This window comes from Epinephelus moara, chromosome 10 (genome assembly GCF_006386435.1).
Source record: "Epinephelus moara isolate mb chromosome 10, YSFRI_EMoa_1.0, whole genome shotgun sequence".
NCBI classification, from domain to species: Eukaryota; Metazoa; Chordata; class Actinopteri; order Perciformes; family Serranidae; genus Epinephelus; species Epinephelus moara.
Window position 1 is genome coordinate 15,152,560 of NC_065515.1, and position 27,281 is coordinate 15,179,840.

A 27,281-nucleotide genomic window follows, 5' to 3' on the forward strand; every position below is an offset into this window, starting at 1 on the left:
CTTATGTAATCTGGTCCAGATTAGGGGAATGGCTGTGGGGAGGAGTCAGGTCTGGGGCTGCATTCAATAACACTACTCATGATGACACTAAATTACCCTGCAGTAGGGTAGCACCACCTGTAGTTCCAGATGAAGGCCAAGTTTGAAGATGAGTGTTGTTCGAGGAAGAGCACTGGAAATAGGGGGTAAGGAAGTAAGAAAGGGGCCATTGCCCACCCACTTTACGCCCTTGGCTCACATTTGTTAGAGGGTCTTCTAGTACAACCAAACACTGATTTAGACTTTTGTGGGTGACCAAAAAGTTACTTTTAACTTTCATGAACCGAAAACACGGAAGTTGCGACAGCTACGCATATACTCTGTGAATCTAGGGTAACGCCTAAGCCTATGTTACCGAACTTAAAGGGAAATTTCGGTTTATTTCAACCCGTCTCCTATTGTCCTAAATTTGTTTCAAGTGACTAGTCACATAGAAATAATAGTTAGCATGTTAGCCATTAGCCTAGATACAGCCGTAGCATCAGACCTGTTAAAACGTAAGTGAACGGGCATACCTTCAAGTGCAAAGTTAGTCCACTAAACAAGCTTTTTTCCCACAAAGACCGTCTCATATCGTTAGGATAAATGTCAGAGAACATATAGAAAACGACATGTAAACGTGTGGTGCCATGTTTGTTTACCATTTAGCTAAGGCTGCAACAGGTCCCATTCCTTGCAGAGGTTGCAGCCTGATCAGAACCACACAGTCACTGATTAACACTATTTGATATCCATTTCACTGATATGCAGAGGGCAGAGTCCATGAAACCCGCAAGCCTCTGCTGTGATGCCAAGAGCCAATGTCATCAAGCTTCTCCCTCACAGAGGGGCATTGTGTAATATTGGCTCCTGGCAAGAGAACATCTTTTTATCTCACATGAGGAGCAAGTAAAAAACAGGTTTCAGTTTTACAGACTTGAGCCCTTGTTTTCAGGATGGATTCAGTCTTTTCTGTCATTGGATCTTATGTTTACTGGGATGTCAGAAGTCTGCTGCTCTTCACCGCAGTTTTCATCCTCACTGCAGATTATATTAAGAACCGTCGGCTGCACAGCTTCCCTCCAGGACCTCGGGCATTTCCTATTGTGGGCAACATATTCACTGTGGATTTCAACAGGGCCCATGAGAGTATGACACAGGTAGATCAACAGATGTCCAAAAAAATATATCATAAATGCAGCTGATAGGACTCATGTTTCTGTTATCTGCTGCTTTTCCTCATCTCACACATATACTCACAGTTAGCAGGGAAATATGGAGACGTGTACAGCCTGCGAATGGGTCCAGTGTGGATGGTGGTGTTAAACGGGTTTGAGGTTCTGAAAGAAGCTCTGGTGAATCAGGGAGACAGCCTGGTGGACCGTCCATGCTTCCCACTGCAGGAAGACATGTTCCATGGACGAGGTGAGAGGATGTAACACATGCACACAGATGCAAAGCCTATATATTCAACACACTGCTCACAGATGTGTTTCTGCTACTAAGAATCTAAGTTTTGTTGAATCCCTCTTGTGTTGTGATTGTTTTAGAATAAATTAAAGAACTTGAATTAGCTTTCCTGTTTGTGTGCTTCACTCATAATAACAAATCCATTTTATGTAGGCTTGAAGTTTTTTTTAGCAGTTACAAAATAATGACTGTCTCCTAGGGCTAGGCGGTATGACAAAATTTTCATATCACGGTTTTAAAAAATCATATCGGTTTCACGGTATTTCATGGTATTTTGCTCAGGTTCGGCCAACTTGACATGCTGCTGTGTTGTGCTATGGCCTATTCAAGTGCCGGTGTTGCACCGAAATCTGTGACCGTCGGAATCTGTGACCGCCGTACAGCCATCAGAATATGTGACCACTGTGTTTCTATCTCTGTGATGATCCCAAATACAAATATATGTGTCCATATTAATGTGTGATCCCAAATACAAATATATGTGTCCATATTAATGTGAGAGGATGACAGAAGGATTGAAAATAGTTATTTTGAGGTTTAAACTCATTATTATGCAGATTCAGTGAGGTCACATATTCTGATGGCTGTGCATCTAGCTCTTTACAGTTGAAGTTTGAAATGAAAATACATCTGTCCAAATATGTCGATGTTTACTCATTTATTAAACAGTGCATAAATTATCACACAAAACGTTGTTATAATAAAAGTAATTTACAACATCTACCTTAAGGTTATCTACTTTCCATTGCCATTGTTGATGGCCACACACACGCAGACAATGTGCAACATCGCCCCCTGCGGTCACAGATTCCGACGGTCACAGATTTCGGTGTAACACCGAATTTATTATTTACCTGACAACACCTGAACGCAACATACGCTCCGCTCCATTCATTTGGGCTCCACTGACTGCGTACGGAAGCGACACATAGAGAAGCTAGCGGGGTTGTTTTACCATTTGCCGAGCCGAGAGGCTGCATGTAGGCTGCATGAAATGTTAAAGCATTTTCCACCTAAGTTATTACATATATTTGAGTTATCTACAAGTTTACTGTACTGTTTGTCATCTACTCGCAGACATTTACACATTGTCACGAATAAACATGGGTAAATGCATGAAAAAAGTCATCACATATCACCTCTGATAATGGCTTATTCATTTAAAAATTCATTGTGCTCGTTTAGCACACTATTTCATATAGTTTTTATCTACTGGAGGGTCGTGGGGTGCGCATCGGGGCGAAACTCCGCCGTGCGCGATACAGGCTGCATCCCAAGTCTCTTATTTTTATAGTGCTAATGCTAGTACTCGCTTGAACCGGAAGTCGTTCGAGGTCCGCCATCTTCTAGGCCGTCCCAAGTCTCTTATTTGTGCAGCGAGGAGCTAGCGCTAGGAGCTAGCAGCAAGCTTTAAGCAGCTACGAGCTAGGATGGTCGAGAGGTTCCTAAGAGGAAGTCTTTTTCAGCTTGAGGCCATGACGTATAAATACCCGCCCCCTACATCTGGCTCATTTGAACGACATGGTGGAGAAACAGAATAAGTGTACCCATTACATGCATTCTTTGCAATGAAACGCTGTAATTCACATGCCTACGTGACTAGGAAGAGTAACGTTAATGATATTTCGTGCAAGACTGTCATGTTGTAATTAAGTTTATTTCATTCATTGGTTCTGGACATGAGCAGCTGCACATTTAACAGCCACACATCACCGACAGTCCGCTGAACACCGCAACGGGTTGTGAATGAAATAAACTTAATTACAACATGACAGTCTTGCACGAAATATCGTCAACGTTACTCTTCGTAGTCACGTAGGCATGTGAATTACAGCGTTTCATTGCAAAGAATGCATGTAACGGGTACACTTGCGCTGTTTCTCCACCATCTCGTTCAAATGAGCCAGATGTAGGGGGCGGGTATTTATACGTCATGGCCTCAAGCTGAAAAACTCTTCCGGATAGGAAGCTCTCGACCATCCTAGCTCGTAGCTGCTTAAAGCTTGCTGCTAGCTCCTAGCGCTAGCTCCTCGCTGCACAAATAAGAGACTTGGGACGGCCTAGAAGATGGCGGACCTCGAACGACTTCCGGTTCAAGCAAGGAGCTAGCAGTAGCACAATGGCCCAATTCCAATCCGATCCCTTACAGACTCACTGACTTAGAGGCGCGTTCATGTGAAGTGCGTGAGTGTGTGAGGGCTGTCCCATTGTCAAATTGTCAAGTCAGTGAGTCAGTGAGTGAGCCCTTTATGCCCCCTTACCGTAGATTAGCATCGATGTGGACTTACGGTAAGGAAATGACCCACAGTTCATAGCGTTGTGATGTCAAATACAGGGATTGCCCTCAGAACACCGGAAGTGTTATAAAAAAAAACCCCCGAAAACACGGTCGGCAGATATGCAAACGGTAATGTTATGGAAGGAGAGCGAAAAAAACATTACATTAACAAGGATTTAAGATGGTACATAAACACGCATGAAGTCAGAGGAATACCAGTGGTTATATTCCACACACAAAGAATATCTATCTATCTATCTATCTATCTATGATCACGCCCAGAGCCGCCAGTGTCAACAACATTTTGTAGAGAGGGGGATAAGTGCTGTCCCATTCCTATGTGTAGCATCCGGAGCCCTTTCAGACTCTCACACTCAATCACTTACAGCTGACGTCAGTTAAGTCAGTGAGGGTTCAGGGCTTGAGTCTTTAGGGGCCAGATTGGAATTGGGCCTATAAAATAAGAGACTTGGGACGCACCCTTAGCTTTCACTCTCACCTGCTCAAGCGTGCCTGTGGTGTGCAACAGTGAAATGGGTCCCCGCTGAAACACTTTCCCGCTGCGCACATTCCGGACGTTGTTTGGGTTATTCACCAGTATTGCGGTAGGCCTATATGAAAAATTCATATCATAACGAAAATAAATACCGGTTTTCGGTACAAACCGGTATACCGCCCACTGTCACCCAAATATTTTGACCATTCATAATAAAATAACAGCACTGTAAAATACAAATTAACATTATACCAATACAACTTTTGTTATACATGGAGTGGTCACGATGTTGTGGCAGTTCAACTTAGGACCCAAAATGCAAACACAACCAGGAAACGGGTGATGGTTAAAGGCAGTTTATTGGAAGAAGTGGAGCTGAAGGCTTGAATGAAATGATGGCTGAGGTGAGCAGGGAATGGTGAAGGCTGGCATGGTGAACCTGAGACACAGAACAGAGAGTCAATTGATGTCCAGAAGTACAAAGTGTCAAAAAACTAAAAATTGGCCTTGATAGCTACCACTGAGAAGATGGAACCATCTGCTGGAGTCTGGATGTTTGAGCCAGGGTTTTATTCTGCAGTGGCTTGATTGCAGATGTGGTTCAGGTGTACAGGTTCAGCAGCTGCTGGCAGGAGGAGGGAACCAGGAGGCCATGGCCAGCAAACACACAGAGACAGACTGAAAACAAACATGAGACACTAGGAAGGGCAAACAGGCAACACAAGGGAGAGGCAAAGCTGAAACCCTAATACATGATTAATAGTTAATGTGTAAAACAATATTCCTTCACTTTCCTGATTTCTTATTATTTAATTTTCTTTACCTATTTTTAATGTTAAGTTCATCCATTCAATTTTATTCTTCTTGAAGTGACAGACGTTCAGAGTCCTGAAACAACTGCTGCTATTAAAGAGGTGAAAAGTAAAAAGCAAAACCAATATGGCCTGTACTGTACAATATTTCACTGATGTTGGGTTCCATGGTTCGAGCAAAACTAGGAAAATAGCTAATCACCAGGGGGAATTTAAGTCAATTATAGAGGGTCAAGAAAATAGCACTCCTGGTCAGTATGATTGCTTCGCTAAAATCTTATTTGTGTTGCTTTTTAACCAGATGTTGTGCTTGCTCGCTTGTGTGTGACCGTTGTACTCGCCTGCTTGTGTTTATTGTCATACTGACATTTTTGCTGCTGACTTGGTCAATTTGAAATGAGATTCTAAATCTCAGTGAGACTTTAACCTGGTTAAATGAAGTACATATTTCCCATCAGGTCTAGCTCTCAGCAATGGGAACACATGGAAGCAGCAGAGGCGTTTTGCACTGTCGACCCTCAAACATTTTGGTTTTGGCAAGAAGTCACTTGAGCCTGTCATCTTGGATGAATTTGCATATTGTGCAAGATACCTCATCAGCTGTAAAGGTAAAAAGTGAACGTACAGTATTAAAAATGATATACAATCACAAAGACACATTTTACATGTAATTCCCTGTTTCATCGTGGAGGTAAACCATTTAATCCACACACCATCCTCAACAACGCTGTCTCCAGCATCATCTGCTCCGTGGTTTTTGGTCATCGCTTTGAGCACAGTGATGAGAAGTTCATCAAACTGATGAAGTTGTTTAACAAAGGTCTTGAAATTGAAGTCTCCATTTGGGCACAGGTACGACATTTGAAAGCTATTGATAAAGACCAAATGCTGCAATCCTCATTATGAAACAGTTCTCTAATAATTAATGCCACTGGCTCTATTTGGGCACAGTTATGTAAAACGTAAGATGCATGAGAGCCAACGTCTAAATACTTTTGAATATTTGGCAGTGATTGTCAAAATAGAAAATCTTTCACACTTTGTCAATAAGTAATTGTTGCAATCTGCTGTCCTCTGCAGCTTTACAACTCATTCCCTCGACTGATGAGATGTTTGCCAGGGCCACATCAGACAATCCAGAACATCAGCAACAATATCAAGGACTTCATAAGAGAAGAGCTTAAGCAGCACAGACAGAAGTGGGATCCCTCAGACCAAAGAGACTTCATCGACTGCTACCTGAATAAGATGGTGTGTGTTGAAAAGTAGAAAGACCTGATGTGCACTTTTGCCATGGCCTCTGCCTCACAGCACGTTGGGCCTTATCTTATCTTTTTATTTAAGATACAAGGTCCAACACAGATGACATGCTTTTTACTTTTTTTTTGTTAAGTTACCATTGTAAATGATTACGATGATGCAGATACACTGTCGTTCTAAATTATTTTGCAGCATTTTTACCATATGTATTTGTATATACTTTCAGAATAAGGGGCAGGCTGACAGTACTTTTGATGAGGAAAACCTGGTTGTGTCTGTCATTGATCTGTTTGTGGCTGGCACAGAAACCACAACCACCACTCTCCGCTGGGCTTTCCTCTACATGACAAAGTACCCTGAGATCCAGGGTAAGATCACTGACCAAGCCAACAAAGTTCTTTGCTCTTACTCAGTAATGTGTAAATGGGTGACGCCAGAGGAAGTTTTTCCTGTGATCATTTTATAGATGTAAAAAGTACATGTAGATACATCACATAACAACTTTTACTTCACTAATGTGGCAGCACTTCATTGTACTTGATCTCTCCGTGTGTCTTTTGCAGCCTGGTGATAAAATACTGTGTCTACTACTGTCTGTTCTCCTGTTGCACAGCAAAGGTCCAGGCTGAGATAGACAGAGTGATTGGGCAGTCCAGACAGCCGTCCATGGAAGATCGTCCACACCTGCCCTACACTGTAGCTGTACTCCATGAGGTCCAGAGGATGGGCAACATAGTTCCTCTCAGCGTGCCTCATGCTACCACCAGGGACATCCAGCTGGGAGGCTACACAATCCCAAAGGTTGGTTCTCCTACGCAATTTTTATGTCACATCCACTACCATGTTAAGTCTTGAGTTATGATTACGATTCCAACCACCAGGGACTCATAATAATCCCCAATCTGACCTCGGTGCTGTTCGACAAGAAAGAGTGGAAGACTCCCAACACCTTCAACCCAGGACATTTTCTGAACGAGGAGGGCAAGTTTGTGAAGCCAGCTGCTTTCATCCCTTTCTCTGCCGGTGAGGAGCAACACAATGTCTTGTCTTATTAGTATCTTTACCTGTTTAGACAGGAGCCTGGAGCCTGTCCCAGCATACACTGCCACTCATGGTATTCCTAACACAATGATTGCAGACTGGCCCAAAGGAAGCTCTCATGAGCAAGGCAAAAACAACATATGTCCTTTACTGTCTTGAGTACCAGTCACTGATCACTGCAGTGCCATCCCAGCAATACTGGACTTTTGCCCTACAGTGGGCACCAACAGAGCCGAACATTGGCAATGTTTGACTAATGATTTTGGTGAACTTCTGACCTTTATGTACAGTAGACCTAAAATCAGGACAAAGTTGATAATGGTTAACCAAACACTTGGCAGTTCTACTTCCTATAAAGACCTTACAGTATGAGTTTATGATTACTACTGTTGTCTTAGATTAGTTTGAACTCTGGGCCAAAACTGTGTCAAGGACATTTTCACTTTATTTTTGTTTGTTTTTCTGTCTCAGGTAAGCGGGTGTGTCTCGGAGAGAACCTGGCCAAGATGGAGCTTTTCCTCTTGTTCACCTCCTTCATGCAGCACTTCACCTTCTCCACGCCTGCTGGGGTGCAGCCTGTGATGGACTATTGCATTGGCATGACTTTAGCACCACGTCCATATGAAATCTGCGTAACCTCACGCTAAGAGAAGCTCTGACATAATAAATACTCAAAAAAGCAATGAGCTCTTGTCACCTTGTTACTGTGGCAGGGTTTTGTAAAAAAAATCAAAGTGATGCTTGACTTCAATTATAGATCACATTCGTTTTAGTCCTGCATTCAAACTCCTTTACAAAAGTTAAAGTACTTCTCAATGACCCCTGTGACTTATATGCTTATACACATTACATTAAAAAATTAAAACTAATGATTCAATGCAAATTTGGCATTTTGTAGCTGCTCAAGGTGGAGCTAGTTTTAAGCACTTAATTGCTTAGGGGATTGGGAGCCAAAGAGTCATGCGATCAATCAGGGGGCTTGTTGGAGAAGACAAAAAGTGTGGGAAAGAAGGAAAGCACTCTTTCTACACTCTTGATATTTCTTTTATGAAATTTCTCTTATCGTTTTGGGGTTTAGTTTGAGAAGTTTTGAGGGAAAATCTCTCTTTGGTGGAACTTCTAAGAACGTATATGAATTGTGACAAGAGGCACCAGCTGGACACTGCTTTCTGTAAGGGGCTACAAGCCTTACCACAAAGCCATTTTGAGTATTTGGTAGGTGTTCACATATTTATCTGTCTATTTCCCTGTTTGTCTGTGGACAGATTTTGTCAACACGTCACCTTAACAGGTGTGAAGCTGAGATCCAAATGACGGTCAAGTTTGAAGATGGGTGTGGTCCATGCAAGGGCACTGGAAATAAGGGGTTAGGAGGCAGGGATGGGGCCATTGCCCACCCACTCCTAACTCACATTCATTGAAAGGTTTTTTTTAGTTCAACCAAAAACACACTGAAAAAGTGACAGCTACAACTATGGCTATGCTGTGAATCTGGGGTTATTCTACACCTATTAGCTATCCAATGTTGTTGCTGTGTTAACGACATGTCAACAGACAGCACCCATCTGTCACTCAAAACAGCCACACCCTTAATTACCCGTAACTTGAAGCCTTAATAACATTTAAAAGGGTGACGTATATAAAAATTCAATCTCTGTACAGTTGAAAAACTGTCTCCAGCTCCTGCTTATTCTCCATCATTTTAGTAGTTCCTTTAATTCTCAAGAACTGCCATTTTCCATCCAGCCACCAGATGTCCCTAGACTTTCCTCTTAGCCCCATATCGTCACTTGTTTTACATAAACTGGGCTTCCCTCCCAACTCACACACCTATTCCCAGTATATAACCTGCCATTGTCTCCAGTTTGTTATTGTATCATCTGCTCATGTTCCCTTGCATTCTTGGTTTTACTTGTTGATTGTTCCAACCTGTCTACTTGCCCGCCTGGTACTCATATCATCTGCCTATAAGCCTGTTGTCTGCAATTTAAGTATCTTTTCAGAATTCAACTGCCTGCTGTCCTGCATTTAGGTTCTCCCTGCCTGTGCTGCTTCAGTCAGCTGTAACAGCTGCAGCCTAATGTCAGATGTGTGTTGGACAGCTTCAGGCGAAAGAGAGAGAATCTGTATCAAAAGCCAGGCTCACTATTTACCTCAACTTCCCTAACATTTGAAATACTGTAGACCCCACCATGCCTTTTATAATCGCTGCTCTAATCACATCGCATCACATGGGATGATATTCCCTATTGCTACATTAAAATATTTATTTTTGGGTCACTGATTAATACAATTTAATATCCATTTACCTGGTATAAAGAGGGCAGAGTCCATGAAACCAGTAGGCCTTTATGTTGCCAGGAGCCAATAACATCGAGTTCTCCCTCACAGGAGAGAGATAGGTGATGTTATTGGCTCCTGGCAAGAGAACACAAGCCTTTTATCGCACAAATGAAGCAAGTTAGCAACAGCCTTCAGTTGGACAGACTTAAGCCCTATTTTTCAGGATGGATTCAATCTTTTCTGTCGTTGGATCCTTTGTTGACTGGAATGTCAGAAGTCTGCTGCTCTTTACTGCAGTTTTCATCCTCACTGCAGATTATATTAAGAACCGTCGGCCGAAAAGCTTCCCTCCAGGACCTCGGGCATTTCCTACTGTGGGCAACATATTCACTCTGGATTACAAAAGGGGCCATGAGAGTATGACACAGGTAGATCAACAGATGTCCAAAAATATATTGTAAATACAACTGATTGGACTCTGCTGCTTTCCTCATCTCACACATCCACTCACAGTTAGCAGGGAAATATGGAGACGTGTACAGCCTGCGAATGGGCTAGGCGTGGATGGTGGTGTTAAACAGTTTTGAGGTTCTGAAAGAAGCTCTGGTAAATCAGGGAGACAGCCTGGCGGACCGTCCATACCTCCCACTGCAGGAAGACATGTTCCATGGACGAGGTGAGAGGATGTAACACACACTCACACACACACACACACACACACACACACACACACACACACACACACATACAGACGCAAACCCTGTGGATTCACCTCACTGCTCGCGGGACTCCTGTTATACAGGGCAGCAATGTCTTTTCTAGATTAGAAAACCTCCTTTAGCTGTCTTGTTGGTGTGCTTATTTCACACATAACGACAAATCAGTTTTATATATCTGCTTTTTAGCAGTGACAAAAGTAAAGACTGTCTCCCAAAGATTTTGATCATTGATAATAAAATAACACCACTTTAAAACACTAAATTAAAATCATTATTCATCATTATTATACCAATACAACTTCTGTTGAAAATGGACTGTAAATGTTTAATATGTAAGGTGTAAAATAATTTTCCTCTGTTTTCCTGATTTCCCATCAGGTGTAATTTCCAGTAATGGGAACTCATGGAAGCAGCAGAGGCGCTTTGCACTTTCAACCCTCAAATATTTTGGATTTGGCAAGAAGTCACTTGAGCCTGTCATCTTGGATGAATTTACATATTGTGCAAAATACCTCATCAGCTATAAAGGTAAAAAGTGAACGTACAGTAAGACAACAAGAACAGTACTCAATCATAAATCCACAATTTACATCTAATTTCTTGTCTGTGGAGGTAAACCATTTAATCCACACACCATCCTCAACAACGCTGTCTCCAACATCATCTGCTCCCTGGTTTTTGGTCTTCGCTTTGAGCACTGTGATGAGAAGTTCATGAAACTGATGAAGAGGTTTAACAAAGGTCTCGAAATTGAAGCCTCCATCTGGGGACAGGTATGGCATTTTAAAGTTACTGATGAAGTCATATTACTGTGTATCATTGTTGTGCAATCCTCATTATGAAAGTTTATAATTAATGCCACTGGCTCCATATGGGTATAGGTGTTTTAAATGTAATTAAGTAATTGTTGCAATCTGCTCTCCTCTGCAGCTTTACAACTCATTCCCTCTGCTGATGAGACGTTTGCCAGGGCCACATCAGACGGTGCAGAGACTTCATCGACTGCTTCCTGAATGAGATGGTGTGTGTTGAAATGTATGAAGGCTTGAGTTGCACTTTTGCCATGGCCTCTGCCTCACAGCACTATCTTTCTGGGTCTTATCTTTAACAGCAAACACTCATGTTAATCTATCGAATCAAAATAGCATCATAAATATTTTTCAAGGTCCAAGGTCCAGCACAGATGAAATGCTTTGTTCATCATAATGATTATGATGGTTACATCATGGTGTTGGCTGTAAAAACACTGACAGGTAGTTGTTCTAAATTATTTTGCAGCATTTTTAAAACATGTATTTATTAATATTTTCAGAATAAGGAGCAGGCTGACAGCACTTTTGATGAGGAAAACCTGGTAATTTGTGTCTTGGACCTGTTTGTGGCTGGCTCTGAGACCACATCCACCACCCTGCGCTGGGCTTTCCTCTACATGGCAAAGTACCCTGAGATCCAGGGTAAATATATCTGTTTACTAACATGGCAGCGCTGTATTGTGCTCCATCTCTCCATGTGTCTTCTGCAAACTGTTGATGAAATAAAGTTTCCCCTTCTGTCTGTTCTCCTGTTGCACAGCAAAGGTCCAGGCTGAGATAGACAGAGTGATTGGACAGTCCAGACAGCCGTCCATGGAAGATCGTGCAAACCTGCCCTACACTGATGCTGTACTCCATGAGATCCAGAGGATGGGCAACATAGTTCCTCTCAGTCTGCCTCATGCTACCACCAGGGACATCCAGCTGGGAGGATACACAATCCCAAAGGTTAGTTCTCCTACGCAAGTTTTATGTCACATCCACTACCACGTTATGTCTTTATGATGTGTCATTACAATTTAAACCACCAGGGTGTTACAATAATCCCCAATCTGACCTCGGTGCTGTTCGACAAGAAAGAGTGGAAGACGCCCAACACCTTCAACCCAGGACACTTTCTGAACGAGGAGGGCAAGTTTGTGAAGCCAGCTGCTTTCATCCCTTTCTCTGCTGGTGAGGAGCAACACAATGTCTTGTTTTATGGGTGTTTAAAATCTGACAGCCCTCCTGTGGGCGCTCGTGAGGTTTTATTTGATGATTATGATGTGTAAACAACTGCTGTATTACTTTATTTAAGTGGTTTACTTATATGAGCTCCTTTGAAAGCTATGCTCCTCACAGTTTGATTGATGCAGATCATTTCAAGATACAGCTCTCCCAGCAGGTTCAATAAATGCCTCTGTCAGACAAAAAGAGAATGACCACTGTTGTTCTAGTTTTAACTCTGGACCAAAACTGTGTCAAAGAAATGTTCAGATTGGTTCTGTTTGTTTTTCTGTCTCAGGTAAGCGGGTGTGTCTCGGAGAGAACCTGGCCAGGATGGAGCTTTTCCTCTTCTTCACCTCCTTCATGCAGCACTTCACCTTCTCCATGCCTGCTGGGGTGAAGCCTGTGATGGACTATTGCTTTGGCATCACTTTAGCACCACGTCCATATGAAATCTGCGCAACCTCACGCTAAGAGTAGCTCAGATATAATAAATACTCAAAAAGCAATAATCTCTTCTGATTAGGTCTCAGGGATTAGTGAATATATGAAACTAATATTTGGCTTTAATTATAAATAGTACAGGTTTTTAAGGCTAGTTAAGCTTAGTCTGGCTCAATCATTTATAATTTTTCAAGGTCTTTTTTGTATTTACAGAGGTGACACAAGTCACTTTTTCTTTCTGTTGATTTTATCATTAAAGTCTGCGGCCGAAATATCGCAAGAACAAGCAGCGATCTCATACCGTGCCTGAAATCTCGCGAGAACAAGCAGCAACAGCTGGAAGGCAGAACCGGACAGTAGCCTGAAAAGTTCATTCATTTATTTTATGAAAGATTTATAGAATAATGGCTGACTTTTTGCCAGACTTCGACTTTGTGGAGGAGGAATTTGATTTTGCAGAGTTTGATGGCCGCCCTTATTTATTTGAGCCAGAATACACTGACGAAGAGCTTCGTGAAATTGAAGAACGGAGGAGGAGAGAGAGAGAGGCGCAACAGGTAGAGGACGAGAGAGGAGGAATGGCTGCTGCAAGGCTGCGTAGCTCTGGAGATTGGTGGTGTACCTGTGAATGGTGTGCCCCAGTGCCCACAGAAGAGGAATGCCTCTGTTGCAAGGAATGGGACCGGTTGCAGCCTTATTTTCATTTGCTATTGCCCTGAATTTGTTTATAAAACTTTGTTTCCTTGCATGCTATCATGGTAAACAAAGAATCCAACACCTTAAAAAAATCTTGATGATTTGCAGCGATGGGGAACCATATTTAACAACAGCAAAACCACATAAAAATGTCCGTTTACAAACTCTCACACAACTCGTGCAGTATAATCAAAGTCTCATTTATCCATTTGTACTCACAGTACTTCCCACATACATGCATTTTCACTAAGATCTTATTTTTTGTGCGTACGAGTAGCGTAGGTCAGCGCGTGTATTTGAACTCTGCTCAATAGAATAAAGAGATCATATGTAAACGCTTGTCTAGGCGCTACTCATCTCAGAGTCTCTGCGGCTTGATTGATGTCTAGCAAGGTCCAGTGCCAACTACAATACTTCAATGTGGTTCTCCCCAGTGCCACAAGACCATCTCCTCCAGGGGCTGGACACATTTGCACACGCACCATGGCCAAGACCATTCAGGCAGCAAGGGCAGGGCTCACTACTGCCTGCTACAAGGCAAATGGGTTAAGTTCCAACACTGGTGAAAGAAGGGGATGCTAGCAGTTGGCTCTATTCTTTCCTTTTTGCAGTGTTTGATGGATAACAGGGCGTCACATGCCAACATTAAACTGTACACAGCAGCCATCTCTTCCTGCCATGAGGCTTTGGGCGACAGGCAGGTCTTTGCCCACCCTCTTGTGAAGCAGTTCTTGCAGGGGTCAAGAGACAATACCCGGTGATGTGCAAGCCCTCCTCGCAATGGAACCTCCCTGTGGTGCTTGAAGCCTTGGTGAAAGATCCTTTGAGTCTCTGGAGTGCTCCTCTCTGAAGGTGTTGTCATTTTAGACAGCTTTGCTGCTTCCATTGACCACAGCTAAGAGAGTGTATGAACTAACCATCCTGTCGGTGCTCCCCAGTTGCTTGCTGCCTCGTGCTGACTGCAGTGGGGCTCCTCACTTTTGCTCCTCACTATGCTTTTAGATGCTTTTGGTCTTCCAACCCATGAGGAGGACGGGGAGGTTAAATTGCATCTGCTCTGCCCATTTCATGTGTTGTGTTATTTCATGTTATGTTGAGCACACGACCCCGATCAAACACGCTGAACAGCTGTTTGTGTGCTTTGCTGATGATGTGGCCGGTAAGGCTCTATCCAAGACCGACTTGCGAAATTGCTTTGTGGGTGCATCTACCAAGCCGACAGGCAGGCTGTGGTCCACATACACTGTACATGTGATGTGGCAGCGTCGATAGCCTTGACGAGTGTCGAGGACATATGTACAGCAGCATTTAGGTCTACGTCCTGCCTGTTCATACGGTTCTATCCCTTGAACATGTCGGGCTCCTTTTCAGGGTCTGTGCTCACTGGAGTGACACAGGCTTGGTGAACAGGGATGGGCGTATGTCAGCTGTCAGCTGTGTTGCACTCGATTATGTTCTAGAGTGCTACACCTGTCACAAATGAGATGAGGAGGCAAGGCCATACTCACCACTACATGAACTATCTGAACCCCTGCACATGCTTGTGAGTATCACCTGGAGATTCCAGTAGATGGCCCCATCTGTGTTAAAAGAACTTAGATTACAGTATCATCAGTTCATTCCGGCTGTGGGGGATTTAAGGTCACTATTAACAGTGTTTGTTACTCTTTTTCCATGAAAACAGAGGACAGAGTCCAGTGCAACCATTAGGCCTTTGCTGTTTCCAAGAGCCAATAACATGCAGCTATTACCTCACAGGAGAGAGATGGTGAATATTATTGGCTCCTGGCAAGGGAATGCCAGTGTTATATCTAACAGGAGAAACAAGTAAAAACAGCCTTCAGTTAGGCAGGCTTGAGCCCTTTATTGCAGAATGGATTCAATCATTTCTGTCGTTGGATCCTGTGTTGACTGGGATGTCAAAAGTCTGCTGCTCTTCACTGCAATTTTCATCCTCACTGCAGATTATATTAGGAGCCGTCGGCCGCACAGCTTCCCTCCAGGACCTCGGGCATTTCCTATTGTGGGCAACATATTAACTGTGGATTACAACAGGGCCCATGAGAGTATGACACAGGTAGATCAACAGATGTCTGAATTATACCCTAAATGCAACTGATAGGACTCATGCTTCTGTTATCTGCTGCTTTTGCACATGCAGTTAGCAGGGAAATATGGAGACGTATACAGCCTGCGAATGGGCCAAGAATGGATGGTGGTGTTAAACGGCTTTGAGGCTGTGAAAGAAGCTCTGGTAAATCAGGGAGACAGCGTGGTGGACCGTCCATACCTCCCTCTGCAGTGGGACGTGGGTCTAGGTGAGAGGACGAGAGTTTTTGTTGTTTGCTCTTTTTTAATAAGTGTAAAGGTTATGCTTTACCATTTTCACAAGCATGTTGTATTTTTAAGGTACATACACAATGTCCCATTGATTAAAATAGAAAATAAAACTCACTGATGAACATGATGAACCAATTTGTTGGTAGGCCTAATGAACCATTTGCACAAATCCTGACTTAGAAATCTTGTCTTTATGACATTAAAAGTGTGTGTTAACATTTGCGCAAATGGCCTTCAACAATAAACAATGCTGTTGTTTACACACTACATAACATTATATTTGGTCATCAATCCACTTGGACTGGGAAGCTCATGTTCAGGCAAGTCGTAAAATTATTATTAAACCTTTCTCTAACACAAAGGGTTGTTTGACATGAAAGGAAGGCATACAAACTTGTCAAAATATCTCCCAAATATTTTGAAGCGTTTTTAGAACATGGACTGTTATTATTTATATTTTATGTGTAAACTAATATTCCCTTATTTTCCTAGTTTTGATCTACTTTGATCTATTTCATTTTTGATGTATTTCCCTTCAGGTATAGTGTTCAGCAATGGGAACACATGGACACAGCAGAGGCGTTTTGCACTTTCAACCCTCAAATATTTTGGATTAGGCAAGAAGTCACTTGAACCTGTCATCTTGGATGAATTTACATATTGTGCAAAAGGCCTTATCAGCTATAAAGGTACATACTGAATGCACAGCAACACACAAAACACAAAACACACACAATTTACATCTAATTGTCTGTCTAATTGTGGAGGTAAACCATTTGATCCCCAACACATCATCAACAACGCTGTCTCCAACATCATCTGCAACTTGGTTTTTGGTCATCGCTTTGAGTACGGAGATGAGAAGTTTGTGAATCTGATTAAGTGGTTTGGCAAAGCTCTCCAGCTTCAAGCCTCCATCTGGGCACAGGTATCTTACGACACTTTAAAGTTCTTGATGAAGTCATAATGCTGTGTACCCTTATTATGCAGTACATTCCAAATTATGAGACAGTTTTATCATTAATGCCAGTGGCTCTATCTTGGTGCAGGTTAATATTTAGTACACACACAGATACAAAATTGTGTAACATGCACAAGAACCGATTTGTAAATGGGTTTTCAATATTTTGTAGTAAAAATTGTAGTAAAGTGTAGTAAAAATTCTTTAACTGAAATAACTGTATCAATAAATACTTGTTCCAATCTGCTCTTCTCTGCAGCTTTACAACTCATTCCCTCTGCTGATGAGATGTTTGCCAGGGCCACATCAGACAATCCAGCACATCTGGAACAATGTGAAGGACTTCATAAGAGTACAGATTAAGGAGCACAGACAGAACTGGGATCCCTCAGACCAAAGAGACTTCATTGACTGCTACCTGAAAGAGATTGAGATGGTGATTGATGCTTGATCTAGCTTTGGTTTTCTTATACTTTGTTGTTCATGAAGCTGCTCCTGTAAACATCATATCTGCTTGTTTTGCACCTACATCAGAACTATCAGCTGTTAATGTGTTGTATTGGCATAACTTTTTATTGTGGCACCATTTCTAGCTGGTTTGTGCTGAGAAGTGCAAAGACCTTCTGTGCACTTTTGCCATAGCCTCCACCTTGCAGCATTATCTTTTTAGGCCTTATCTCCAACAGTATTTAATCTAGCAAAACAAAGTCTTTTAAATATTTTTCAAAGTTCAAAGCCACGCACAAATTAAAAGTTACCATCATAAATGGATATGACCTTGGCTGTAAAATTTGTTTTTCTAATTCTCAGAATAAGGGGCAGGCTGACAGCACTTTTGATGAGACACTCCTGGTTAATTGTCTCTTGGACCTGTTTGTGGCTGGCTCTGAGACCACATCCACCACCCTGCGCTGGGCTTTCCTCTACATGGCAAAGTACCCTGAGATCCAGGGTAAGATCACTGACCAAGCCAACACAGCTCTTTGTTCTTACTGAATAATGTGCAAATGGGTGACACCAGAACACATTTATGGGTGGTCATTACATATACGTGAACAAACAAGAACACGTAACAACTTCGACTGCAATCACCAGTGCCCTGCCCATTTATGACTCATTTTAGGCAAAAACCTGTAACAAGCTCAAAGTTCCAATAGCTGCTGCCTTTGTTAGCCGGTGGTTGTCCATGCTGTGGAAAAGCAAGACTGGGATGACTTCTGTTTCTATTGCACTTTTTACCGTGCTGTGTTACAATTGTGCAGATGGGGAAAGCTGGTTGTTTCTGTCCTTTGTTCTCAGTTACTACTGTTGCTTCAGAGTAAGCTGACAGACTCTTCATAGTTGCAAGAGCTAAACTTGTTTACTTTAGGAAAGCCTAACTAACCAAAAACCTTAGCAGGCACTCACATCCTGCTACTCAGGAAAGTCCTGTGTCTGCTTTCAGTGGACCACAGTGGAGGGAGCTGCTGCTTGTTGCATCATGCAGCAGGGAGGTGAGGATGAGCGGAGAAGGGGCAGGTAGCTTCTGCTGCATTAAAGACCCTCCTCTGTGAGAACAAATGGAGGACTGGAGGAAGCTGAGCTTTTATTGCCATGGTGACATCACATAGTCACATGCCACATGGACCAGTGGTGGCTCCGTAAGCAGGGTCTCACACAGGAAATGCTTTTACACCTTCAGTTTTAGGTTATATCAGGGGTAGGCAACCTGTGGCTCCGGAGCCACATGTGGCTCTTTAGCCCCTGTCCAGTGGCTCCTTGAGCCTTTGAGAAAAGAAGTCTATGGAAATTCATTCTATGAATCCACATGTTGCCAAACCTGGATAGCAGTGGCTGGTTAGCTATGGATGCCAAATCCAAAAAAGTAAATTGAATGAAATAGAGAATGTAGTAGTGCGTGGACAGATTTGTTTGCTCTCACTGCCAGCTCTGCAAAATTTAAGTACCAAATAATCATAAATAGTGCCCTGCACAGTGGCCACCTTTTGGTAAAACATATTAACAAATATTAATTTAGACATAATAGGCTATGTTACCTTGATTATAAGGCTGAAACATGTTTTGCAGCTCAACTCAGATTTTAAAAAAAAAATCAATTTTGGTCAAAAATGGCTCTATTAATGGCAAAGGTTGCAGACCCCTGGGTTATATAAATGAACAAATCATCTCCAAAGTCCAATGGTTACAACAGGTAAAAACTGAGGGCACTAAAGGGTGAGGAAATTTTGTGGAGAGGACCAACGGGCCTACCGACCAACAAAGCGAACTACAGAGATGCAACATTAACATTACCACAAGACAATTTACTAACATGGCAGTGCTTCAGTGTGCTTCATCTCTTTTGTAGCGAGCCAATGAACTACAGTTTCAACCTCTGTCTCTGTTCCTCTCCTGTTGGCACAGCAAAGGTCCAGGCTGAGATAGACAGAGTGATTGGACAGTCCAGACAGCCGTCCATGGAGGATCGTGTAAACCTGCCCTACACTGATGCTGTACTCCATGAGATCCAGAGGATGGGCAACATAGTTCCTCTCAGCGTGCCTCATGCTACCAACAGGGACATCCAGCTGGGAGGCTACACAATCCCAAAGGTCAGTTCTCCTATGCAAATATTATGTCACATCCACTACCACGTTGCATCTTTGTGAATTGTCATGAAAATTTCAACCACCAGGGAGTTATAATAATCCCCAATCTGACCTCGGTGCTGTTTGACAAGAATGAGTGGAAGACGCCCAACACCTTCAACCCAGGACACTTTCTGAACGAGGAGGGCAAATTTGTGAAGCCAGCTGCTTTCGTCCCTTTCTCTGCTGGTGAGGAGCAACGCAATGTCCTTTTTTGACCAGTTTAGACAGGAGCAAATTTTATAATAGTTAACGGAGCAGTTCTGCTTCTTATAAAGACCTTACAGTATGAGAATGTTTCCTGCTGTTGTCTTCAATTCGTTTGAACTCTGGGCCAACACTGTGCCAGAAACATTTTCAGTTTGTTTCTGTTTGTTTTTCTGTCTCAGGTAAGCGGGTGTGTCTCGGAGAGAACCTGGCCAGGATGGAGCTTTTCCTCTTCTTCACCTCCTTCATGCAGCACTTCACCTTCTCCATGCCTGCTGGGGTGAAGCCTGTGATGGACTATTGCTTTGGCATCACTCTGGCACCATGTCCATATGAAATTTGCGCAATCTCACGCTAAGAGTAGCTCTGACATGACAAATACTTACTTTGACAGCGTCAAGTGAATATATCAAACTGATATCTGCCTTCAGTTATAGATCACACTGTTTTTAAGGCAAGTTAAGCTTAGTCTGGCTCAACTGTTTAACTTTTTTTTTAAAAATCATTTCTTATTTTTTCAAAGTTGACATGAGCCATGTTGTCTCTCCTTGTTGATTTCTGTTTTCTGTGATATACTTCAAAAATGCAATTGATGTTGCAATTTGGATTTCTACCACTCGTCTGAGGGCATGTTGAGGTCAATATCTACAGAATATAACTTTTTATTTTATATCATCTATAAGACTCATAAAAGGTATACTATGCAGGGTACTAACAAACAATGTATAGTCTCATACATATTCTGGGCATCTGAGAAGTTAAATTTCTCTTTGTTGGAACTGCTAACAACTCATTGACATCTGAAATGGTGTCTCAACTAGACACTGCTTTTTGCAAGCAGCCAAAAGCCCAAAACATTGGTAGCCATTGATTGAATCTAAACCGCTTTATATTTCATAGGCTTATATCTTAATGTGTAAACCAACTACTATTAGAATAAACCATTCAACAGTATGTCGGAGAAGATTCTCAGTCATGAGGGGGGGGGCCGAGTCAAAGTCCAGGGCTGTTTTTTAGTCCCAGTCCGCCCGTCACCGCCTCTTAAATGCTCGTATGACTGCAGCATCAACCTTCTCCCTGGTTCTCCTCCTCCAAATGGTCAATTCATTGACCTGTCCACTCCAGAGACCAAGGCCATGGAAAATTACCCAAACAAGTTTAGCTTCAATTATGCTTTTGTGTATGTAGATGACATTCTCATTTTTTTCAAAGTCTAAGTACCATTCAGCTCAAATAAATCCTGCTTCCATTCTGCCACCAGTTCCTTCCCTAACTGTCTTTTTGTGTCAGCTAACTTATGCTCCTAGTTTTTCCACTTGGGGACACTTGGTTGGCCTGTCAAGAGGGCGAATCTGGGAGTAGTTCTGATTGCCCCAAAGTCAGTGTGAAGACAGGCGGAGTTCAGGTACGTGGAGTAGAGGAGGACTGGCCGTAAAGTCACCACCAGAGGGGGCCTTTTCGGCAGTCTTCTCATTGATATTAACAGCTGTACAACACATTTCATGTGCTGGAGCAGTGTTTGCCAGGTACAAACCACACTCTTCAAAAAAATTATGATGGAACGATGGACTTGATGAAAACAGAAATCATTTCTGTATGTAAGACTGAATGAGCTGTAGTTTAAAACAGATAAAAAGTCTGACAGGTCATTACTATGTTTTAAGAAGATATTGACAAACATATGATTAAAATCGAAATCACAATTTCATTCTAATAACAGACTGTAAGGAAAAACACTTGGAGGCAGTTGGTGTTGGTATACCTTAGATGTTTGGGCTGTGGTGACATAACACAATGAATATCATTTTTTGGTATCAGGGCATTTGAATTTGGCCGTCCAATTGTCTTATATCTTTTAAGATGACACTTGATCCTGTTCACATCATATAGCATATTATATTGGATACTTTTAAGTAAGAATAGTTGTTATAGGGTCACTGATTAACAGTACACAAACAACAATAGGGTTTTTCCAAAGACTTACGAGTACACATGGTGTACAATAGGACAAATACCAGCCACCATGCAGGCGTCGGCCACTACTAAGCCCGGCAGCGTAAAGTGCTTAGAGAAGTTAAAAGAAAGTTAAGGGAGAGTTGGACAGTTAGAATAATTTGACTGACAATTGTTAAATAAAATTATTAAAAGTTAAAAACTAAATTTAAGAGGAGACTGAGGCTATTCCTCACTACAGAGGGAACAGGGCTGGTTTTTGTTCAGGAGCGCTATGGATGTAGGTATAAAAGAGAGTTTGTATCTGTTGCCTTTATACCTGCTAGCCCTGTAGCGTCTACCTGAAGGCAGGAGCTGGTATTCGGGCATTAAAATGTTTGTTGGGTCCTTAAGAATCCTGTGCGTCTGTCTGACCACCACTTTCAAAGGTGTTCTGAAGGGAAGGATAAACAGTTTTGCCTATCACCTTCATGGCAGTTTTGATCATGTTTGTTATTCTGTTTCTTAGCTGGACAGTGGCGGTGCCGTACCAAGCTGCCAAACCATATCTAATGATGCTGTCCAGCACAGCATTGTAGAATGTTAGCATGGTGTCAGGGTTAACTCCAAACAGTCTTAGTCTTCTAAGAAAGTGAATTCTTTGGGCCAGCTTGGAACACAGAAAATCAACATGGTTGCTCCATTTCAAGTTGAAATCAAAAATGACACCCAAATATTTATACGACTCCACCTGCTCAATTTCACAGTTCCCAATGGTAACAGGGTCATGGTCTCTCACCTCTCTTGGATCAAAAATGATCTCCTTTGTTTTATTGGTGTTGAGAATGAGGTGATGACTGTCACACCAGACTCTAAAATTTGTCACCTCATTGTAATATACTGAGGGCGAGTCCCCATCCCGCAGCAGGCTTAAAATCAATGTGTCGTCGGAGAATTTGATTACATAGTTGTCGGGCTGTGAGCTCCTACACTCATTTGTGTACAGTGTGAACAAAATTGGTGAGCTCTCGCACCCTTGAGGAGCTCCTGTGCTACAGAATTTAGTCTCCGAGAGGGTGCCATTAACCTTTACCTGCTGGGATCTGTTAGTCAAGAAGGAGTAAAACCATTTGATGATAAAAGGGTTCACATGCATATCGTTTAACTTTTTGACAAGCAGGTGGGGCTGGAGTGTATTAAAAGCTGAACTAAAATCTGCAAATAAAACACGAGCATAGGCTTTAGAGTCTTCAAGGTGCTTGCTTATTAAATGTGTCACACTTATGATAGCATCTTCTGTGCTCCGCCCCTGTCTATATGCAAATCGTAAGGGGTCCATATGAGGAGCCACTTCAAGTTTAAGCATATGTACAATGACCTTTTCAAAACATTTCATAACGACAGAAAGCAATAGGTCGGAAGTCATTGTTTTCAGATGGGCATGATGTTTTAGGTAGCGGAATGATTGTGGATTTTTTCCACAGACCAGGCACAGTGTGACAGTCTAAGGACATCTGGAAGATGGGGCACCAGGCAGCAGTTAGTTCAGGTGCACATCTTTTCAAAACGGAGGCAGACAGGCCATCCGGCCCCGTTGATTTGTTTTTGCAAATGTTTTTAAAAGTCATCAGTACTTGGTAGGGTTTTAGTTCAGGTCTATGTGCCCTCTCTATGTGTCCAAGGCCCTCCAGGGCCTTAAGCCCATCCTGTGAAAAGTCCTGTGTGTCAAATCTCAGGAAAAAGTCATTCAAATCATTTGCCTTCTCCTGCTCATCCAGGGTGTTGATCTGAGTTGTCTGAGGATTTAAGTTTGTAATAATTTTCATATGATCCCAGAGTCGTTTATTGTTCATTGAGCTGAAGCTCTGTTCAATGGAGGATCTGTGTTTCTCCCTCGTTGTCCTCAGGAGCTGATTGAGTTCTTTTTGTGCCGTGGCCACACGGTCCTTATTCCTGAAAGCCAGTTTCTTTTTGTTAATGCAGGCTTTCACTTCCTTAGTAATGTAAGGCTTGTTGTTAGGGAAATGTAGGACGTTCTTTTTGGGGACCATGTTTTCAACACAAAAGTTTATGTAGTCAGTAGTTGAGTGTGTTGCCTCATCAAGGTCCAGATTTTGAAAGATGCTCCAGTCTGTGCTGAGGAAGCAGCCTCTGAGTGTTTCCTCACAGTCCTCAGACCACTGCAGAACAGATTTGTACTGGGGCTTGCTGGATTTAAGCGCAGTTCTGTATTTAGACATGAGATGGACAGTGGAGTGATGTGAGTTGGAGAGAGGGGGGAGTGCATTAGATCTGTAAGCACCTTTAATGTTGACAAAACATTTATCTAAAATTCTGTCATTTCTAGTGCCACATTTAACGTACTGGAAAAAAACAGGTAGAGCCAGTTCTAGTTTGCACTGATTTATATCACCTAGAGCAAAAGCAGGAGCCCTTGGAGTGCGCTGGAGTTGAGAGTGAACACATTCTGCTACACGTTTTGCAGCTATAGCTGCATTTCCGCTGGGGGGGATATATGTAGCACAAAGAATGATGTTACCAAACTCTCTTGGAAGATAAAAGGGTTTCATGGAAATGCAGAGCAGTTCTAGGTCAGGGGTGCATATTTTTTCTCTGACTGTGTATTGTTTACACCAGTTCTTACTCACGTAAACACAAATGCCCCCTCCTCTGTCTTTCCCCGAAGAAACCGTCCTGTCCGCTCGTGCGCAGGAGAAGCCCTCCAACTCCAGCAATGAGTCCGGGAAGTCCTGGTGTAGCCACGTCTCGGTAAAGACCATGATGGATGAATTTCTGTACTCGTGGCAGTGCCATCTGTTTGCTCGGAGCTCCTCCAGTTTGTTGCGCAGTGATCTCACGTTGCTCAGTATTATGGAGGGCAGTGGCGGTCGGTGGCCTCTCCGCCGGAGCCTTTGACGAACACCGCCTCGCTTCCCCCTCTTACGCCGGTGACCACGAAGTCGTCCTGCCGGTTCTCTCCTTATTTCATCCGGTAGGCTGGTCGGCGGTGTGTCTCCTGTTGCCCGCAGAGCAAGCAGGGCCTCTCTGGTTCACCAACCACCAGAAAAAGAGTCAGCATGGCCAGTAGTGACGCGATGGCGTTAGTCCGCACCCAGGCTCCGAGGAGTGACCGACTGTCGGCGTGGTAAGCAGCCAGCCGAGCCCACAAGCTTGCCGGCTAGCTGGCTGGCGGAGTGTCCGTTAGCTTGTTAGCTGAATAGTCACTCGCGGCGCCGGGAGATGGTCGTCCCTCAGCGAGGTTAGCAGCTAGCTGACCAAGCCGCGTCGTGTCCCCCGTCTGTTCCAACAGACACGGAGGCTCTCTTACGACTCGCAGTAGGTGGTCGGTAATAATAACACTTTGGTACAAATAGCACTAGAAGTTATAACAAAGTAAAACGGGTAAAACACATAACATGCAGCGCAGCACAAGAGCCCGGGTCGTCAGCTGAGCAGCGCCACCGGAAGTTGTCCACTCCACGTAGACGCGCAAAGCTATGTGTAGGGGTGCGGAAACGTGGTAGCAGTCTGCTCTGCTTATATCTCACAGCAGAAACAAGTAAAAACAGGCTTCAGTTAGGCAGGTTTGAGCCTTTGTATGCAGAATGGATTCAGTCTTTTCTGTCGTTGGATCCTACATTGACTGGGATGTCAGAAGTCTGCTGCTCTTCACTGCAATTTTCATCCTCACTGCAGATTATATTAAGAACCGTCGGCTGCACAGCTTCCCTCCAGGACCTCGGGTATTTCCTATTGTGGGCAACATATTCAATGTGGATTACAACAGGGCCCATGAGAGTATGACACAGGTAGATCAACAGATGTCTGAGTTATAACGTAAATGCGACTGATAGGATGTTTCTGTTATCTGTTACATGAAGCATCTTGCACTTTGTCATCTCACTCATCTACTCACAGTTAGCAGGGAAATATGGAGATGTGTACAGCCTGCGAATGGGCCAGAGGTGGATTGTGGTGTTAAATGGGTTTGAGGTTCTGAAAGAAGCTCTGGTAAATCAGGGAGACAGCGTGGTGGACCGCCCGGACCTCCCGCTAGAGATGGACGTCGGTCATGGACTAGGTAAGAAGACACAAATCACAGCCTGTGTATTAACTCACTGATATTATGAGTCCAGTTATAAAAGAAACAGAATGAATGAATACACTGTGTGAAAGTTTTTCCCTGAATCAGTTTTGTAGCTACTTTGTGTTTGTTCATACTGTTTAATAAGTTCAAAGGTTGTGTTTTACCCTTTCACCAGCATGAACATTGGAACCAACCAGCGCCTATGTTGCAATCACTGGACTCCACAGATGATTTGTTCATTTGTGCAACCTTAAATGAAAATGTAAATGCATTCCCTGTAAGCTCAGCCCTCAAAATGGCAGCTGGGTCCTCTTTTGTTCCTCAGACAGAAGACAGCATGGATGTACTCAGTTTCTATATGTGAGACCCTGCCTATGGAGACATTTTTCAAACATGATTGGTCACTGTTGCATGTGACCTACTACATCAACAACAAAACACAAGAAGCGACTCACTGCTCTTCCCTGGGTACACCCCGTCTCTTATTTGAAATCTCCTCGCTCCTCGATCCTCGCTTTAACCCAAAGTTGTTCTGGTGCACCATTTTGAAGGCCGTCCCAATCCACTTTTTTCTGCTCTGAAAACTGAGCAGAGACGAGGGTTCCCTGAGCCACGATGAGCAAGGTCACACAAGAGCAGCCTTCACGACTTCCTTCATGGAAGTCTTTTATCAGCTGATCCTTATTGTTTTGATTGGATGCTGCAGCTGATGGATTGATCTGACAAAACACATCAATATAGCTACCTGAATTTTATACCAGAGTGCAGACAGATAAGAGATTAAACCCCAGTGTATCACTCGCAAGTTTTATATCTTATTGGTTTTCTGATGTATCACCATTTGTTTAATATAGAAAGACTTTTCTTTTCACAATCTGTTATTTCTCTCATTAACTTTTATCATGAACACAAAGTCAGAGAGAGAAGGAGAGTCTGCCAGACAGCAAGAAACATGTTTGACATCGTCTTCATTTCCATTCAGTTACACCTCACATCTGATCATTCCTGAGTGTTGGATTTGATGAGTTAGGTTTCAATTTTCCTGGAAACATTTAGCCTGATGAATAATTTCTAATGTTTAAAAGATGCCATCATCATATTCTGGGTTATCGAATGATACATTTACAAACTGAATACCAATAAATACAGATGTGAATAATGAATAAATAATGTAAACACACTCTGTGTCTCTGGGCAGGATACAGTACAGGCATAAATACAGAACACAAGCTGGTATTCATTTGCAAGTGCTTGTTAACTCTATTAGGATGCATATGCAGACACAAACTCCACCAAAAGTCTCGACAGTTTTTATATGATAACTGATGCGTGTAGTTGTCAGGCAGAAAATTTGCATGCAGATTTTCCATATTTCACATCACATTGGTGAGAAACAGCTTGACAGCATATTGATAAATGTAAATTACAGGCCTGAGGAACCAATTGTTCCTCTTATCTTACTATATAATGACGAAAACTCTGTCTGTGGGTGTGTATGTGTGTCTGTTCCATGTTTTTCTCCTCACTGACTTGGTCAGTCCATGTGAAATTTGGCACAGTGGTAGAGGGTCATGGGAGGATGCGAATGAAGC

The 27,281-nt window shown here is 42.8% G+C and overlaps 4 protein-coding genes across 4 annotated transcripts in view; all 4 read left to right on the forward strand.

Moving 5' to 3' along the window:
* Positions 1–633: 633 nt before the first annotated feature.
* Positions 634–8,056, forward strand: LOC126396437 (cytochrome P450 2J4-like). Its single transcript, XM_050054507.1, has 9 exons — positions 634–1,178; positions 1,281–1,443; positions 5,533–5,682; positions 5,766–5,926; positions 6,155–6,325; positions 6,561–6,702; positions 6,948–7,135; positions 7,216–7,357; positions 7,847–8,056. Exons 1-9 carry the CDS (start codon positions 975–977, stop codon positions 8,020–8,022), a joined length of 1,497 nt encoding a protein of 498 aa, XP_049910464.1. The 5' UTR covers positions 634–974; the 3' UTR covers positions 8,023–8,056.
* A 138-nt stretch (positions 8,057–8,194) lies between these two features.
* LOC126396438 (cytochrome P450 2J4-like) lies at positions 8,195–12,885 on the forward strand. The gene is given in 10 exon segments (XM_050054509.1): positions 8,195–10,086; positions 10,172–10,334; positions 10,756–10,905; positions 10,990–11,150; positions 11,308–11,363; positions 11,365–11,398; positions 11,690–11,831; positions 11,950–12,137; positions 12,221–12,362; positions 12,694–12,885. Coding segments are annotated over 10 exon segments (1,416 nt in total). The 5' UTR covers positions 8,195–9,882; the 3' UTR covers positions 12,870–12,885.
* Positions 12,886–15,391: 2,506 nt separating this feature from the next.
* On the forward strand, positions 15,392–20,930 carry LOC126396436 (cytochrome P450 2J2-like). The gene is made up of 9 exons (XM_050054506.1): positions 15,392–15,612; positions 15,697–15,853; positions 16,415–16,564; positions 16,643–16,803; positions 17,096–17,272; positions 17,647–17,788; positions 19,240–19,427; positions 19,511–19,652; positions 19,853–20,930. The coding sequence occupies exons 1-9, from the start codon at positions 15,409–15,411 to the stop codon at positions 20,026–20,028; spliced, it is 1,497 nt and encodes a 498-aa protein (XP_049910463.1). The 5' UTR covers positions 15,392–15,408; the 3' UTR covers positions 20,029–20,930.
* A 4,140-nt stretch (positions 20,931–25,070) lies between these two features.
* The window catches only part of LOC126396435 (cytochrome P450 2J2-like), a 9,690-nt gene continuing 7,479 nt past the window's right edge, over positions 25,071–27,281 (forward strand). Inside the window, exons 1-2 of the mRNA XM_050054505.1 lie at positions 25,071–25,411; positions 25,521–25,683. Of these exons, the coding sequence (XP_049910462.1) occupies positions 25,208–25,411; positions 25,521–25,683 (367 nt within the window). The 5' untranslated portion in view covers positions 25,071–25,207. The remainder of the gene's footprint in view (positions 25,412–25,520; positions 25,684–27,281) is intronic.

Excerpts from the sequence above, each read along its gene's own strand:
- LOC126396437 (XM_050054507.1), top strand. The coding sequence starts at position 975 with ATGGATTCAGTCTTTTCTGTCATTGGATCTTATGTTTACTGGGATGTC. Across the intron at positions 6,326-6,560 it reads ACTGCTACCTGAATAAGATG|AATAAGGGGCAGGCTGACAG; the intron begins GTGTGTGTTGAA and ends ATATACTTTCAG. Across the intron at positions 7,136-7,215 it reads GAGGCTACACAATCCCAAAG|GGACTCATAATAATCCCCAA; the intron begins GTTGGTTCTCCT and ends TCCAACCACCAG.
- LOC126396436 (XM_050054506.1), top strand. The coding sequence starts at position 15,409 with ATGGATTCAATCATTTCTGTCGTTGGATCCTGTGTTGACTGGGATGTC. Across the intron at positions 17,789-19,239 it reads AAAGTACCCTGAGATCCAGG|CAAAGGTCCAGGCTGAGATA; the intron begins GTAAGATCACTG and ends CTGTTGGCACAG. Across the intron at positions 19,428-19,510 it reads GAGGCTACACAATCCCAAAG|GGAGTTATAATAATCCCCAA; the intron begins GTCAGTTCTCCT and ends TTCAACCACCAG.